Source organism: Engystomops pustulosus, chromosome 10 (assembly GCF_040894005.1).
Source record: "Engystomops pustulosus chromosome 10, aEngPut4.maternal, whole genome shotgun sequence".
Lineage (NCBI taxonomy): Eukaryota > Metazoa > Chordata > Amphibia > Anura > Leptodactylidae > Engystomops > Engystomops pustulosus.
In genome coordinates this window covers 4,481,139-4,496,819 of record NC_092420.1, presented here as the reverse complement: position 1 = coordinate 4,496,819, position 15,681 = coordinate 4,481,139, and the positions used below count along the sequence as shown (strand labels likewise).

General features: G+C 48.5%; 2 protein-coding genes and 1 long non-coding RNA gene across 9 annotated transcripts in view; 1 reads left to right on the top strand and 2 right to left on the bottom strand.

The window, feature by feature from the left end:
- Nucleotides 1-15,681, top strand: part of LOC140104377 (uncharacterized) — a 49,825-nt gene that overhangs the window by 11,807 nt on the left and 22,337 nt on the right. Inside the window, exon 2 of the long non-coding RNA XR_011850304.1 lies at nucleotides 4,896-4,968. This is a non-coding gene — a long non-coding RNA (uncharacterized lncRNA). The remainder of the gene's footprint in view (nucleotides 1-4,895; nucleotides 4,969-15,681) is intronic.
- Nucleotides 1,376-5,317, bottom strand: BHLHE40 (basic helix-loop-helix family member e40). 2 transcript variants are annotated; one of them, XM_072127905.1, is made up of 5 exons: nucleotides 5,063-5,317; nucleotides 3,805-3,874; nucleotides 3,369-3,479; nucleotides 2,753-2,864; nucleotides 1,376-2,638 (listed from the first exon to the last, which is right to left on the bottom strand). In XM_072127905.1, exons 1-5 carry the CDS (start codon nucleotides 5,113-5,115, stop codon nucleotides 1,905-1,907), a joined length of 1,080 nt encoding a protein of 359 aa, XP_071984006.1. In that variant the 5' UTR covers nucleotides 5,116-5,317; the 3' UTR covers nucleotides 1,376-1,904. The 2 variants fall into 2 exon arrangements, with proteins under 2 accessions (XP_071984006.1, XP_071984007.1); XM_072127906.1 differs by having other exon boundaries at nucleotides 3,369-3,476; nucleotides 5,063-5,315.
- Nucleotides 13,631-15,681, bottom strand: part of ITPR1 (inositol 1,4,5-trisphosphate receptor type 1) — a 67,878-nt gene continuing 65,827 nt past the window's right edge. For all 6 annotated transcript variants that reach the window (XM_072127898.1, XM_072127899.1, XM_072127902.1 and 3 more), the window contains 2 exons: nucleotides 15,257-15,418; nucleotides 13,631-14,372 (listed from right to left, as the gene is read on the bottom strand). In XM_072127898.1, the coding sequence (XP_071983999.1) occupies nucleotides 14,286-14,372; nucleotides 15,257-15,418 (249 nt within the window). In that variant the 3' untranslated portion in view covers nucleotides 13,631-14,285. The remainder of the gene's footprint in view (nucleotides 14,373-15,256; nucleotides 15,419-15,681) is intronic.

The window sequence follows — 15,681 nt, the reverse complement described above, 5'->3', positions numbered from 1 at the left end:
TGTACAGGAATATAACTACTATAATACTGCCCCCTATGTACAGGAATATAACTACTATAATACTGCCCCCTATGTACAGGAATATAACTACTATAATACTGCCCCCTATGTACAGGAATATAACTACTATAATACTGTCCCCTATGTACAGGAATATAACTACTATAATACTGCTCCCTATGTACAGGAATATAACTACTATAATACTGTCCCCTATGTACAGGAATATAACTACTATAATACTGCCCCCTATGTACAAGAATATAACTACTATAATACTGCCCCCTATGTACACGAATATAACTTCTATAATACTGCCCCCTATGTACAGGAATATAACTACTATAATACTGCCCCCTATGTACAGGAATATAACTACTATAATACTGCTCCCTATGTACAGGAATATAACTACTATAATACTGCTCCCTATGTACAGGAATATAACTACTATAATACTGCTCCCTATGTACAGGAATATAACTACTATAATACTGCCCCTATGTACAGGAATATAACTACTATAATACTGCCCCCTATGTACAGGAATATAACTACTATAATACTGCCCCCTATGTACATGAATATAACTACTATAATACTGTCCCCTATGTACAGGAATATAACTACTATAATACTGCCCCTATGTACAGGAATATAACTACTATAATACTGCCCCCTATGTACAGGAATATAACTACTATAATACTGCCCCCTATGTACATGAATATAACTACTATAATACTGTCCCCTATGTACAGGAATATAACTGTATATACTGCAATCTATGTGACCCCTTACACATGTTGCTGGGTGCAGAGATATATTATGTGTGTAATGATCTCTATATCCGGCAGGATCTTGTATGTTGGCAGGAGCACAAGGTTTCTCAGGGTAAGTGCACACTTGGGGGTGTGAGTGAGAGGAGAAGGTGCGGAGTGGGGGAGTGGGGGGGGGGGGGGTGGAGTGCACAGTGTCAGGCGGCTGCTGCTGAACACTTGCCAGTCACGTCTCATTCCAGGAAGCAGGGGATACATTTAGCCCCAGGCTGCTCATGAAAGTAACATTCGGAAGCCTGACTGTGTCAACATGCGCAGGGTGACGGGGAGGTGACACTGTCAAAACAAGTGAAGGGGAACTGAGCGTCTGCCTGACATCAAAGTGCCATGAGCTGGCGGCCCCACTCCTTGGCTTAACCCCTCCCCTGCTGGGTTCCTGAGAAAAGAGCCTATTGTTACGTGCACCTGGTCGGGTGAGTCACTCACCTGCGTACGTGTCACCCTGACCCCCGGAGTGGGGGGGGGGGGGGGGATTGGGCAGAGTTCACCGCTCACCTGATTCACTCTGCTTTCGGTGTATTAAAGGGCCACAACAGTTTAACCAAATAAAGTTGATTTTTTTTATTTTTCTCAAAAATATTTATTTTATTCTCAACCTCCTCCCCTTAAAGTCCGGCAGGAGAGGAGCCGACCTATTATACTAATATAAAGTGCTGCGTACTGGAGCCTCCAGCCCCATCCTGTAGGGCGCGCGTCAAGCAAGGGGGCGGCTGAAGCTCCTTCCAGTTCAGTGCTGCAAGAAGAGGTTCCCAGGAGTCGGCTGAGGGTGAAGGGAGATCAAGAGGCTGAGGTCCCCCCTCTCATTATGGGGGACAGACCGGCTCCTTGTCTTTCAGTTCTGCCAGAACTTCCGTCCACAGCGCCGGTCACAGGATGGTCTTTATCTCCAGGTAGTCCACGTCATAGGGTCCTCATCACACCACCCGTACTGGTGGGCCCCCATTTCTCTCGCAATGTCTCATTCTGGGGGGCCCCGTTCCTCTTGCGGAGTCTCACACTGGGGGGGGGGCCTCCAGGATGGTTTCTTGCTATGGTAGGACAAACACAGTTTCTCCTTCCAAGTCCTCAGTCTTTGGGATCTGCGCCCACGCTGGGCACCTGCTTAAGTGCTTGAAGTAAGGCGGAGGAGTCCATGGAGGGCATGGCCGGGGAGTGGACTTGTGACAAGCTATCTTGGCTCAGGAGTCCAGACTGGGATAAGCCGGGATATAACATGGGCATAGATCCTGGGTACCAACATTTTTCCAGCATGGGCAGATAGGCAGAGGTTGCAGGGGGTAACAGATAAAAGGGCAAACAGAAAGGTGGATGAGCGGCGTAAGACCCCACCGAAGAAAGGTCATTGCTGCAGAATCTGGAGTCGCCATCCGTGGCCTCCAGTCTGCGCCTCTTTTTTGGGATTTCTTCATGTTCCTTCTTGATGATCCGCTCTACGGTTGGGGATGCAGAGGGATCTTCCTTACCCCTTTGTTCCTGGTTGGAATCTGTCTTATCCACTTCTCCCCCGTACCCACTGTCAGTGTCTGTGTCGGTGCCGCTCTGCTCTCCGGATTGGAGGGGGGCAGCGCGGCGGATCACAGGGACGCAGTTTGTGGCCTGTGCCTTAGGACTGGGTTTTTCATCCACTTTGGTGGCTCTTGTTGGACTGTGGCTGAGATCAGTGGCCACGCGATGGAGGTGGGCGACAAGTTCACGCTTCTCTCCTCCTTGTAGGAATCTTAGAGCTTCCTCTGCACAAAGCTGAAACCCTGAGCGAAACATCTCCTCTTCGGAGGCCTTACTGCTCATGGGTGAACCACCTGGAAAAAGGAGAGGATGCATCAAACACTGAAGGGCAAAGCATTCACCTCGGGGGTCCCATAGGCCAAATAGAGCGGTCTGTAGTGTAACATAGGGGGTTAGTGGATACTGACCTTTCTGAAGTGTGAGGATCTGCTGCTGTTGCTGCTCGATCAGGTTGGATAAAGACTGGACGTGTTTAAGGGTCAACTCCAAGACCACAGCCTTCTCGAGATGTCCCAGGGTCTGTAAGAAGAGGAGATCCCATCAGTAATCAAAATATAACAAGAGATCACATATTTGACCATAACCTTCCCGAAAGGAGGACCCTCCCCTTCAATCCTGAACCAGAGCTGGAGAGGTCACCCAGCTCTGCATGGAAAATCTGAGCTAAAATTCTAAGCAAACTTGTCCCTTATGAGTGTTGGAAAGCTCCAATTATCAGGAGAGAATCGTGCTACAGTTCCGCCCTTTAGATTGTGAGCTCTTGGGATCAGGATCTAAAGTTGTGTCATACTTGATCCCTCTGTTTCTAGCCTCAAGGATCAGGGGATGGTTATATAATCAGGCAGCTCCATGTCACACGGTCCCAGAACCCGTTTCATAATTGCGGAGGGAGCGCGGTGGTCACATGGGTGCGCTGCACATCTCATGCCTGTCACATGCACCCGCCATAGACACGTGATACCGCCTTCAGGAAAAAACCTTGAAATTCTGCTAAATCGTGAACACTGAGGCCACGGCGCTTACCGTCAGCTTGAGGTGCTCCGGGAGCAGGTCCTTGAGTTGGGAGATACATTCATTAATGCGGTCACGTCTCTTCTTCTCTATAAGTCGGTGAGGGAGCTTGTAAGTTTCCTGCTAAGAAAAGACGTATCCATGTCACGCCAATGTAGGACAGGCAGACAGGGCTACAGAGCGCCCCCTAGTGTTCAGAACGGAGCGCTGCGCAGAAGCTGACACTACATGTGATGGTACACGTGAGAGTCTAATCATACACACCCCACAGGGAACATGTAGGCAAACGTGCAGACAGGCGGCGAGTACACCGTGTACAGACACACATCACACGCAGGCGGCCAAACAAGACACGAGTCCCACACATAGTCCTGAGCCACCTCGACTACACAGACAGAGCCAGGGGTGCACTGACCCCCACAAGGTACAGACCAGCAGAAGTTCTCACCTTGCCATCGTCACATCGCTTAAGACCTTTCCTGGGTTTGAAGACTGGATACATGTGGGAAAAATCCATCCTACAAGACACAAAGAGTCTCAACTCAGGAACACGGAAAACTCCAATCATATAATGTGACAGGGAATGTATATTAACACGACAGAGCAATGCAAGAAAGTACTGCAGGATCCTATATGACCCATATGGACTGCAGCTATACACGACTGGTCCTATAGCCCTGCTAGAGGTCTATAGAAACTTTCTACCCTGTATTATCCCGTACATCTCCTATATATACATACCCCTACTACCTTGTATTTTTGGAGGATCCTACACATCTCCTATAGATACATATACCTGCTATACTATATTATTGTAAGATCCTATACATCTCCTATATATACATACCCCTGCTACCATGTATTATTGGAAGTTCCTGTACATTTCCTATATATACATAATCCTGCTATAACTGCTACCATGATCCTATACATCTCCTATATATACATACCCCTGCTACCATGTATTATTGGAAGGTCCTATACATCTCCTATAGATACATAATTCTGCTATAACTGCTACCATGATCCTATGCATCTCCTATAGATACATATACCTGCTATACTATATTATTGTAAGATCCTATACATCTCCTATATATACATACCCCTGCTACCTTGTTTTTTTGGAGGATCCTACACATCTCCTATAGATACATATGCCTGCTATACTATATTATTGGAAGGTCCTATACATCTCCTATATATACATAATCCTGTTATCATGTATTATTGGAAGGTCCTGTACATTTCCTATATATACATAATCCTGCTATAACGGCTACCATGATCCTATACACTGCTAATAGATATTTACAGCATATTCCTATTATAATTATCACCATTTTACGTTTAGTATATTACTTATCAATGTATCTATAAGTATCACCCCAAATGACTACAATGTATCTCTGGTCTAGATTGGCACAGTGTACCATAGACGTATACTGTATTCCTTAGCAGTTACATTTCCTATAGCATGGATTTGCAACAATGTATCTATATGTATCACCCCAATTGACTACAGTCTATCCCTTACAGATCCCATCACCCAGCACCAGGATTGAGTGGATCAGAACACACACAGTTGGCGCAGAACTTGTTGCCTCTGTAGGTAAGATTAGATTCTTGTTACTTCTTGGCCACATTTCCAGTTTGCAGTCCCATAGGTTTCCACTAATAGATTCCAGACACAGAGGAGAACTTACCCAGATCTTTCCAGACAAGCCGGCGGAGGTTGGGCACTAGGGATTCGCTCCATGCCAGCTGAAGTTATATCCACAGGTGAGTCCAGACAGGCAGGTAGTCCATGCACTAGAGATATTCCTATGGGCACAGGTGAGGAGCTCAGGTCCCAGGGTGTGAGAGGTGTCTGCTGCTCTGCATGGATATGAGCTCCAGCTTCTGGTTAAATGGATGGGAGGGGATGTAGCGTGCTGATTGGTGGGGGGTAGTGGTGGTGTGGCCCTCCCTGTGACAGCAGCACGCCCAGTGCCAAGTGAACCAGCTGCTGCTGCTGTCATATGAAGCTCACGTGCTGCTCAATGCTGCATCTGTTCCAGGCAGGGAGGGAGGAGGAGTGTGAGAGCACATAGGGGTGTGGAGTGAGTGCACACTCACCGCCACAGGACTGCCAGGACATCATGTAACTGCGCACACAGCGCATGTGGATCCACGCCGCACAATAACAAAAAAAGACTAAAAGATAATTAAAATAAGATAATAAATGCAAAACAGAAACTTTCCCAGAGAGTAAAACATCATGGAAAGGCGCGTAACTCTCCTCGTCCTGGCTAAGATTATAGTGATGTTACATATAGGATCAGGTGTATGGTATCATAGACTGTAAGCTCTTGTGTCCCCCCCATCATTCATCCTCATAGACTGTAAGCTCTTGTGTCACCCCCTCATCCTCATAGACTGTAAGCTCTTGTGTCCCCCCCATCATTCATCCTCATAGACTGTAAGCTCTTGTGTCACCCCCTCATCCTCATAGACTGTAAGCTCTTGTGTCACCCCCTCATCCTCATAGACTGTAAGCTCTTGTGTCACCCCCTCATCCTCATAGACTGTAAGCTCTTGTGTCACCCCCTCATCCTCATAGACTGTAAGCTCTTGTGTCACCCCCTCATCCTCATAGACTGTAAGCTCTTGTGTCACCCCCTCATCCTCATAGACTGTAAGCTCTTGTGTCACCCCCTCATCCTCATAGACTGTAAGCTCTTGTGTCACCTCCTCATCCTCATAGACTGTAAGCTCTTGTGTCACCCCCTCATCCTCATAGACTGTAAGCTCTTGTGTCACCCCCTCATCCTCATAGACTGTAAGCTCTTGTGTCACCCCCTCATCCTCATAGACTGTAAGCTCTTGTGTCACCCCCTCATCCTCATAGACTGTAAGCTCTTGTGTCACCTCCTCATCCTCATAGACTGTAAGCTCTTGTGTCACCCCCTCATCCTCATAGACTGTAAGCTCTTGTGTCACCCCCTCATCCTCATAGACTGTAAGCTCTTGTGTCCCCCCCATCATTCATCCTCATAGACTGTAAGCTCTTGTGTCACCCCCTCATCCTCATAGACTGTAAGCTCTTGTGTCACCTCCTCATCCTCATAGACTGTAAGCTCTTGTGTCACCACTCATCCTCATAGACTTTAAGTTCTTGTGTCACCCTCTCATCCTCATAGACTGTAAGCTCTTGTGTCACCCCCTCATCCTCATAGACTGTAAGCTCTTGTGTCACCCCCTCATCCTCATAGACTGTAAGCTCTTGTGTTCCCCTCATCCTCATAGACTGTAAGCTCTTGTGTCACCCCTTATCCTCATAGACTGTAAGCTCTTGTGTCACCCCCTCATCCTCATAGACTGTAAGCTCTTGTGTCACCCCCTCATCCTCATAGACTGTAAGCTCTTGTGTTCCCCTCATCCTCATAGACTGTAAGCTCTTGTGTTCCCCTCATCCTCATAGACTGTAAGCTCTTGTGTCACCCCCTCATCCTCATAGACTGTAAGCTCTTGTGTCACCCCCTCATCCTCATAGACTGTAAGCTCTTGTGTTCCCCTCATCCTCATAGACTGTAAGCTCTTGTGTTCCCCTCATCCTCATAGACTGTAAGCTCTTGTGTCACCTCCTCATCCTCATAGACTGTAAGCTCTTGTGTCCCCCCCATCATTCATCCTCATAGACTGTAAGCTCTTGTGTCACCCCCTCATCCTCATAGACTGTAAGCTCTTGTGTCACCCCCTCATCCTCATAGACTGTAAGCTCTTGTGTCACCCCCTCATCCTCATAGACTGTAAGCTCTTGTGTCACCTCCTCATCCTCATAGACTGTAAGCTCTTGTGTCACCCCCTCATCCTCATAGACTGTAAGCTCTTGTGTCACCCCCTCATCCTCATAGACTGTAAGCTCTTGTGTCCCCCCCATCATTCATCCTCATAGACTGTAAGCTCTTGTGTCACCCCCTCATCCTCATAGACTGTAAGCTCTTGTGTCACCCCCTCATCCTCATAGACTGTAAGCTCTTGTGTCACCCCCTCATCCTCATAGACTGTAAGCTCTTGTGTCACCCCCTCATCCTCATAGACTGTAAGCTCTTGTGTTCCCCTCATCCTCATAGACTGTAAGCTCTTGTGTCACCCCTTATCCTCATAGACTGTAAGCTCTTGTGTCACCCCCTCATCCTCATAGACTGTAAGCTCTTGTGTCACCCCCTCATCCTCATAGACTGTAAGCTCTTGTGTTCCCCTCATCCTCATAGACTGTAAGCTCTTGTGTTCCCCTCATCCTCATAGACTGTAAGCTCTTGTGTCCCTCCCTCATCCTCATGGACTGTAAGCTCTTGTGTCACCCCCTCCTCCTCATAGACTGTAAGCTCTTGTGTCACCCCCTCCTCCTCATAGACTGTAAGCTCTTGTGTCACCCCCTCATCCTCATAGACTGTAAGCTCTTGGGTCCTCCTCCACATCCTCATAGTCTGTAAGCTCTTGTGTCACCCCCTCATCCTCATAGACTGTAAGCTCTTGTGTCACCCCCTCATCCACATAGACTGTAAGCTCTTGTGTCACCCCCTCATCCTCATAGACTGTAAGCTCTTGTGTCCCTCCCTCATCCTCATGGACTGTAAGCTCTTGTGTCACCCCCTCCTCCTCATAGACTGTAAGCTCTTGTGTCACCCCCTCCTCCTCATAGACTGTAAGCTCTTGTGTCACCCCCTCATCCTCATAGACTGTAAGCTCTTGGGTCCTCCTCCACATCCTCATAGTCTGTAAGCTCTTGTGTCACCCCCTCATCCTCATAGACTGTAAGCTCTTGTGTCACCCCCTCATCCACATAGACTGTAAGCTCTTGTGTCACCCCCTCATCCTCATAGACTGTAAGCTCTTGTGATCAGGGCCCTCACTACTATTGCTCCACATGACTGTTTTGTACAGCGCTACAGAATATGATGGAGATATATATTATTACAGGAGAAACAACTTCCTGCCTATAATCTCTGTCCAACGTGAATGTTAAAGGGACATTTCCATCTTAGGTATAGAAAAGGTATGTCCTCGGGGTCCCCTGTCCTTCATCTTGCTGCGGTTGTGCCTCTTAGTTCCTAGACTGCCAAAAGTATTGGAGACCACCTGCTCTGCAGTCCCATAGACTTCAGGGGGGCTCAGGCCAGCAGCAGGACCGGGGGCGAGGGTCCTCCGTTCTAAGGATAGGAGCAGGTAAGTATCAGGACACATCCAGTTCATACCTAGGATGGGAATATCCCTTTAATGGTCAGGGATTGCATGCAGACGCCTATAGATTTGATAGGGGTCCCACAAGATCCTCTGGTGTCCCCCCCTAACATGGATCCATCTGTGAAGAAGACTTGTTACTGAGCAAAGATCAAACAAAAGGCAGAAAGAAAAGAAAATCCTAAAGAAAGCAAAAGATTAAAGTCAAAACATGAAATAAAAATTGTTACATTGTATAAATAGTATAAATAAGATGGATACATTGAGACGGATCCATGTGCGGCCCGGCACAGCAGGGGTTACAGGCTCAGCCCCAGGTCGTCGCAGTCACGGGTATAACATGAGCTCCAGAGTCACAGCGAGGGCACAGTCACATTTTTAGAGCATGGGGAGGGAAGGAAGAGAAAACACAGCAGTAAACACAAGACCAGGGAAAACCAGGGCAGAGACAGGAGCTAATCCAATAATCCGACACAAACACGGATAGTGTGACATCTCCGGACAATGGGGGGGATTGTGCGTGCAGGGTCTGACCCCCCCCCCCCCTTATATAATGTCTGTGGGGTCAGAGGTTATGCAGATGCAATGGTCTGTAGGGGTCGGGGTAGGACTTCTGATCATCAGGTGTTCTGGACTATTGGATGTTACCAAATAATCTTATGATTTAATCCCAATTCATCCTGATGGCGAAAGTTATGGGAAACAGTCAGCAAGCTCCGGCACAACCCAACAGCACCGCAGGGACCCGGTAATGCACTTAGTTCTCCCACCACAGAATATATGGACCCACCACAGAACCTCTCCATCAGAATATATGGACCCACCGCCACCAAAATATATGGACCCACCGCCACCAAAATATATGGACCCACCGCCACCAAAATATATGGACCCACCACCACCAGAATATATGGACCCACCACCAGAATATATGCACCCACCACAGAACCTCCCCATCAGAATATATGGGCCCACCACAGAACCCCTCCATCAGAATATATGGACCCACCACAGAACCTCCCCATCAGAATATATGGACCCACCACAGAACCTCCCCATCAGAATATATGGACCCACCACCAGAATATATGGACCCACCTTCAGAATATATGGACCCACCATAGAACCCCTCCATCAGAATATATGGACCCACCATAGAACCCCTCCATCAGAATATATGGACCCACCATAGAACAGAACCTGTCCATCAGAATATATGGACCCACCATAGAACCTCTCCATCAGAATATATGGACCCACCATAGAACAGAACCTGTCCATCAGAATATATGGACCCACCATAGAACAGAACCTGTCCATCAGAATATATGGGCCCACCACAGAACCTCTCCATCAGAATATATGGACCCACCATAGAACAGAACCTGTCCATCAGAATATATGGACCCACCATAGAACCTCTCCATCAGAATATATGGACCCACCATAGAACCTCTCCATCAGAATATATGGGCCCACCATAGAACCTCTCCATCAGAATATATGGGCCCACCATAGAACCCCTCCATCAGAATATATGGGCCCACCATAGAACCTCTCCATCAGAATATATGGGCCCACCACAGAACCTCTCCATCAGAATATATGGGCCCACCACAGAACCTCTCCATCAGAATATATGGGCCCACCACAGAACCTCTCCATCAGAATATATGGGCCCACCATAGAACAGAACCTGTCCATCAGAATATATGGGCCCACCACAGAACCTCTCCATCAGAATATATGGAACCACCATAGAACCTCTCCATCAGAATATATGGACCCACCATAGAACAGAACCTGTCCATCAGAATATATGGACCCACCATAGAACCTCTCCATCAGAATATATGGACCCACCATAGAACCTCTCCATCAGAATATATGGGCCCACCATAGAACAGAACCTGTCCATCAGAATATATGGACCCACCATAGAACAGAACCTGTCCATCAGAATATATGGACCCACCATAGAACCTCTCCATCAGAATATATGGGCCCACCATCAGCAGGTGTGGCCATGCAGGTAGCAGCCAGTGTTGGTGGACATATCCTTACACTGCTGTGCACTTATTGCATACAACCCCTCCCCTTTGCTCTGAGTAACAGCTGTAGCAGGCTTCCGGTTGGACACTAAGGAAGTAACTGATAGTATAGGGGAGTGGCTAAATACAGAGCACAGCAGGGTGAGGAATCACCCCCAGTGTAATCCTGGAAATATAAATCTATATTTCACAGTCCTGCTTTTACTGACATCATACACAAAAGGTCTGATTACACATCTCTCCAGGGACAATAAATAGCACTGGCTGCAGAGAGCACAGAGCACAGCAGTGTGAGGTCTGATTACACATCTCTCCAGGGACTATACATAACACTGGCTGCAGAGAGCACAGAGCACAGCAGTGTGAGGTCTGATTACACATCTCTCCAGGGACAATACATAACACTGGCTGCAGAGAGCACAGAGCACAGCAGTGTGAGGTCTGATTACACATCTCTCCAGGGACAATACATAACACTGGCTGCAGAGAGCACAGAGCACAGCAGTGTGAGGTCTGATTACACATCTCTCCAGGGACAATACATAACACTGGCTGCAGAGAGCACAGAGCACAGCAGTGTGAGGTCTGATTACACATCTCTCCAGGGACAGTACATAACACTGGCTGCAGAAAGCACAGAGCACAGCAGTGTGAGGTCTGATTACTCATCTCTCCAGGGACAATACATAACACTGGCTGCAGAGAGCACAGAGCACAGCAGTGTGAGGTCTGATTACACATCTCTCCAGGGACAATACATAACACTGGCTGCAGAGAGCACAGAGCACAGCAGTGTGAGGTCTGATTACACATCTCTCCAGGGACAATACATAACACTGGCTGCAGTCTGTATGGTCGCACCTGCTGATGGTTTCCCTTACCAGGGTTTTAGGATCTGCACTGCCACAGATGCTCCAGTCTTTGCCATGAATATCAGGGCCACGTGCCCCCTATATTTGGGATCATCACCCCTGTATGACCCGTCCAAAATATCCAAGTATAAGTCTAGAGAGGGGAATCGGTTACACAGATGATGGATTTAGGGATCATCCAATCCCAGTAATTATTTCCAGATAATGAGAATGCACAATCCATGTGACACAATTGGGGTGCCGTGTAATTTGGGGCGATAGGGAGTGTATTGTAGTGATGGGGGAGGGGAGTCACGGCCCCAGCGTGTATAATCCTCACTCCATCAATGAAACCCTGTGCAGTAAGCCGGATTGTGTATCTGCAGAGCGTGTTATATAATGTGAGCGGGCACATGCGGCGGCCTGCGTGAGGCGCTGACGTTACAGCGATTATCCCCCCCCCCCCCCCAGCTGTTTACACAAAGCAATCGCTGGGCAGCTGGTCCCTGCCACATGGAGCCGACGCGCTGACCAGCTCTGCCCCGGACACGTCTTAAAGGGGAACTCCACATCAGACAGAGCAGGACCATACATCACAGGAAGGGGGTGCCATATCCATCAGATTACATCATAAAGGGGGACCCCGACTAATCACACAATACGTGGGCACCATATGACCCAAGTCCAGATTATCGCAGTTTCCTCTAAAGTTTAAGGGATTTTCTAAGAAGAACTTAAAATAGCGCCCCCCCTTATCCATGGGTTGGGCCTGGTATTGCGGCTCAGCTTTAAAGGGCTGATCACTTATCCCAATGGAAGGTGATTGGTGGAGCGTGACCTGCGGCACCAGCCTCCGCATCATAAGCCAGCGACCTCTGCATCCCATCGTAGTCCTAATTAGAGGGCATCTACCACCAGGATGAAGTGCTATGTAAATGAGCCTGAGGGGCTCCAGGTTCCATATGTGTTTATAGAGCCTGGAGCCCCACAGGCTCATTTGAATACAGATTCACAGGTTGGCGCCATTTCTAAAAAATAAAGCAACTATGTCGCTTCAATTCTGGACTCCCCTTTAATCAAAATCCCTGGATTTTCCATGAAAATCCATCATGATAAATCAGGGACATTACCCAAAGATCCAGGGAACCTTCTATTTGTTATACATGAACTCTTCCTTCCAAAATTAACTTTTATGCTGGGGTAGGGGGGGGGTGTAGCTTCACAAGCTGTTACACTGCCTCCCCCTCTGCCTGAAACTTCAGACTGTTACACTAAAAATATGTGAAGATGCAGACTCTGGAGCCAGACTCATTAGCATAATTATAAAAGTTGAAGTTTTATCCGGTGCCTGGATTTATGAGGAATGTCCCTGGATTATCAGGTTGGATTCTGATGAGAGATTTCCTGTAAATCCAGCCATTGCTCCCAGTTATCAGCCACCTCCATTATTCTCCACTCGGCTCCTGCTCTTTACTCTTTTTAGGGTCAGGGTCTCTTTAAAAACCCCAATCTGAGGCCACAGCTGCCCCTTCCCACCTACACAAGTCTGGAGGCCTGAGCGCTGACTGAACGCGAGGCGAGACCAGACCGGGGGCGGCTGCGAGGAGGAGGAAGGAAGACGACGGGGAATTCCAAGAGTCGCATCAAAACAGAAACATCAACCACAACCAATGCAAGAAAAAAAGCAACAAAAAATGTCAGACCCCAGCGGAGGAGGTCTGCACCAGGGGACAGGATGATGCAGCAGAGCTCAACCTGCTCCTCACGTCCCATCCTCTAGGGGCTTAAAGGGGGTTTCCAGGAATTACTATACGATGGCCTCTCCTTCTAGAAGATTTGGTCTTTGAACCAGGAGGATCACTGCTAGTACAGCACCACTTACTGTAATGCTGCCATTTGTTTCATGAACCAGGGAGCTCAGGATGATACAAAAGCGCAGAATACTAAAATTTCTGTGTCAAGATTTCTAGTAAAATATTCATGAACCAGAAGGCTCAGGATGAGCAGTGCTCAATTTAGGTTTTACCCACTTATCAGGAATTGAAACTCCGCTTTGCTACATCCCTGTAGGTAGAGAGAACAGACACGGCTCTGCTTCATTTTCTTTTAATCTCAAACATACACATTAACAAAGTCAGGAGCAGCGCTCGCCCCCCCCCCCCCCCCCCGCCCGCGTGTCAGAAACAAAGAATGTGTACAAAACAGAGCGACTGGGGAAAGAGTCAGGACCGGCCAGGAGGAGCCCCCTGTGTGTCAGGACTGCAGCAGGAGACCTCGGGGAGGTGGGCTCCCCAAAGTATGGGGACGCCAGAGGGGCACCCCAACGTGTCATGGCTACTGGGTGCCGCAGACCAGTCCATGGCCTCAGGGGCTCCAGGCAGAGCATTAAGAGGAGAAGATGCAGGTTTGGTCTCTCCCTTTCATGGGGCAATGGTGGGGCTGAGATGAGGGCGACTCCCACAACACATGGTACTATAGCATAATAATAGTCCGGACACTCAGACGTCATAAATTACAAAAAAGGAAAAGTAAATTCTCATAAATAGAATCCTTTAAGTATAAAACGAGCTTCTCTCTCTCCAAAGTCACTTTATTTTCTAGACTCGAGTGCAAAGTCCGTCCTTTCCCGGCTCCCGGGCGCGTTTGGCACAAGACTTGGACGCCATCACTTCTGTAGAGGCGGTGCCAGCAGTTCTGGTAGTGGACAAGGGGGAGGAGCGGAACAATGGATTGGAGGGCACAAGTTTTCACCCAAAAACTGCCAGGGGTAGAGGAGCAGATGCCACGCCGGGTGTAGGCCACTACGCTGGTTGCTGGGGGTTCAGGTTTAGATGAGCCGGCTGCCCCAGGAGACCGATCCTCTGCTTCTGCTTCCGTTGCTCCGTCATCTGTTCAAGACAGGAAACAAATAGTGAAAGGCCAAACACGAACCAATGCCAAGAAGGTGGACAAGGACCAGAAGTCCCCAACCATGGATCAGGCCAAGCATAACTGCAACCCCCAAGAGGGCCAGAGAATGGAGTCTAGACTGGCCAACTGCAGGCCATGGAGAAGGTTCAGGAATGGACACAGGGTCTGGCCAACTGCAGGCCATGGAGAAGGTTCAGGAATGGACACAGGGTCCTGCTGCTAACTGCAGGCCATGGAGAAGGTTTAGGAATGGACACGGGGGTCTAGCAAACTGCAGGCCATGGAGAAGGTTCAGGAATGGACACAGGGTCCTGCCGCTAACTGCAGGCCATGGAGAAGGTTCAGGAATGGACACAGGGTCCTGCCAACTGCAGGCCATGGAGAAGGTTCAGGAATGGACACAGGGTCCTGCCAACTGCAGGCCATGGAGAAGGTTCAGGAATGGACACAAAGTTCTTCACAAGAGATGAAGGGAACCTCCATGACCACCAGTTGACCAGAACAAAAATAAACTTCCTTTGTGGTCATCAAGATGACAAGAGTTGTATGGTTCCTCTTAGGAGCCAAATCCGGCTATTGTCTTCTCCGTGGTTATTCTTGAGTAGCCTCCTGATCAACAGGTGGTTCCAGGGAAAGACACGGGGGCTCTTTTGGCTTAAAGGACATATACCTCCAGGATGAAAGACTGTATGCAAAGTAGCCTAAGGGGCTCCCGCTCCATTAACACCTCCTCAGGCTCATCTGCATACAGCCATTCATCCTGGTGGTAGATGTCCATTAACCACCAATTGACCAACGCTTGAAGTCAAACCTCTTCTCCCTGTGTACTGGATGAGTAGTGTCCAGGGTGACCACCACCTACCTGATCCTTCAGCTCACTCAGCTGGCTGGACAAGTAGGTCACCAGCCGCATGGTGGACTCCAACTTCTCCTGCAGATTCCTTAATTCGTTCTGTTCACCTTCCGAGTCGCTGCTGACGAGGGACATGGCCCTCATCCGTGGGAACCAGTCCAGGTTCCGATCCTGTATGGAAGGAGGAAAACAAGAACTTCAGATCCAAACGTCATCTGACCCTGGGGGTCCCTGAACGCACAACCCTACAGAGACCTGCACTGCACACAATGTGACGGCTCCACATCCCAGGAACACGCGGAGACCTGCACACCCCCACATCCCGAGATCAGGAGCCGAGAACATGCGTCTGCCCCAGAACACGCAATCCATCATGGAGCCACACGGACCCCCTCCCCCTCCTGTACCCAATGTCAGAGATTAAGGATTATAAC